The 1,233-nt window shown below is 41.7% G+C and overlaps 1 protein-coding gene across 1 annotated transcript in view; it reads right to left on the bottom strand.

Annotated features, from left to right (window-relative positions):
- Window positions 1-321: 321 nt before the first annotated feature.
- The window catches only part of KCNF1 (potassium voltage-gated channel modifier subfamily F member 1), a 2,455-nt gene continuing 1,543 nt past the window's right edge, over window positions 322-1,233 (bottom strand). Inside the window, exon 1 of the mRNA XM_031056449.1 lies at window positions 322-1,233. This exon is cut by the window's right edge and continues 1,543 nt beyond it. Coding sequence (XP_030912309.1) covers window positions 694-1,233 — 540 coding nt within the window. The 3' untranslated portion in view covers window positions 322-693.

Genomic DNA, 1,233 nt, shown 5'->3' on the forward strand with positions numbered 1-1,233 from the left:
TTTTCCCTTTAAAATACACTGATTCTGTTCTGTATCTCTGCTCAAAATATAGTTTCATGTCCCATTGAAAATGACACTTTTTCTGGAAAGTGGAACAGAAACCTATCCAAAAAGTTGACCCTAAAGTACATTTTACAAAACAAAGCCATTTATTCACTCTAATATTCTGCACACAATATGCTGATACCTTCGGTATCTCTAGGCTCGAACTGCTTGTAACATTTTGCTGTAAGCCTGAATCTAATAAAAATGAGAGGCTGCTTTAATTTTTTTAAGGAGCAGTTCCCCTAGCTGCAAAGGCATTGAAGAGAGCCTGAAAGACACAATCTGTGTGATGCTGCTCTTTATTGTCACAGGTACAAAGTTCTGATGTGGCAATGTTGCACATTCGGGTCATTGAACATTTACGGATCAGGAAGGATTTTTCAGTCTCAGAAATGGTTACAAATGGTTTTTGTCAGAACACACTCAATATAAGCAGTCTGATCTCAGTGGAGTCCTACTGTTTTATTTTGGGTTAATAATGGTAAAATCTTACCAACTGTTGATGGAGAAGCCATGGGGTTAATTTATATTCATGTTGGAAAAGCAAAGCAGCGCTCCCTCCCAACTCTGACAGATCTGCGAGTCCCTTCCATAGCTGATTGTCAGGTTGTCCCGATCTGCAGCTTAGCGCTGACAACAGCTCACAGTTTATTTGCAGCTTTGAAGCCTGGTCCTATGGTGTTTCTCTTCTGACAGGAGATGAATAAAGGTGTCACTGTGGGAGACTTTTATCCGGCTGCTATAAAAAGGACCCTCTTTGCTTTCCCTTGAAAGATCCTCCAGTTCACTTCTGGAGCCTGCGGCTTTCCCCTCAGCAGAGTTTAGTTCCATCAGCTCCAATTCATGTTTGGCAGCTGTTTCTAAAACTCTCTGTTTGTTGTAATACCTGACAAAGTTGTTAATGATGGGATGGATGGGGAGGGCGATCGCTATCACTCCACAAAGAAAACTGATGGCAGCATTCAGTTTTCCTAGTGTTGTTTTAGGGTAAATGTCTCCGTATCCAACTGTGGTCATGGTAATGATTGCCCACCAAAATGATTGAGGGATGCTTTTAAATAAAGTTTCGGGGTGACTTTGTTCCATGGTATAACCTAGGGCAGAAAAGACAAAGATTCCAACAGCTAAGTACATGAGGAGCAGCCCAAGCTCCTTAAAGCTGCGTTTCAGGGCATAGGTTAGGGTCTG

Source organism: Geospiza fortis, unplaced genomic scaffold, assembly GCF_000277835.1.
Source record: "Geospiza fortis unplaced genomic scaffold, GeoFor_1.0 scaffold81, whole genome shotgun sequence".
Taxonomy (NCBI): Eukaryota; Metazoa; Chordata; class Aves; order Passeriformes; family Thraupidae; genus Geospiza; species Geospiza fortis.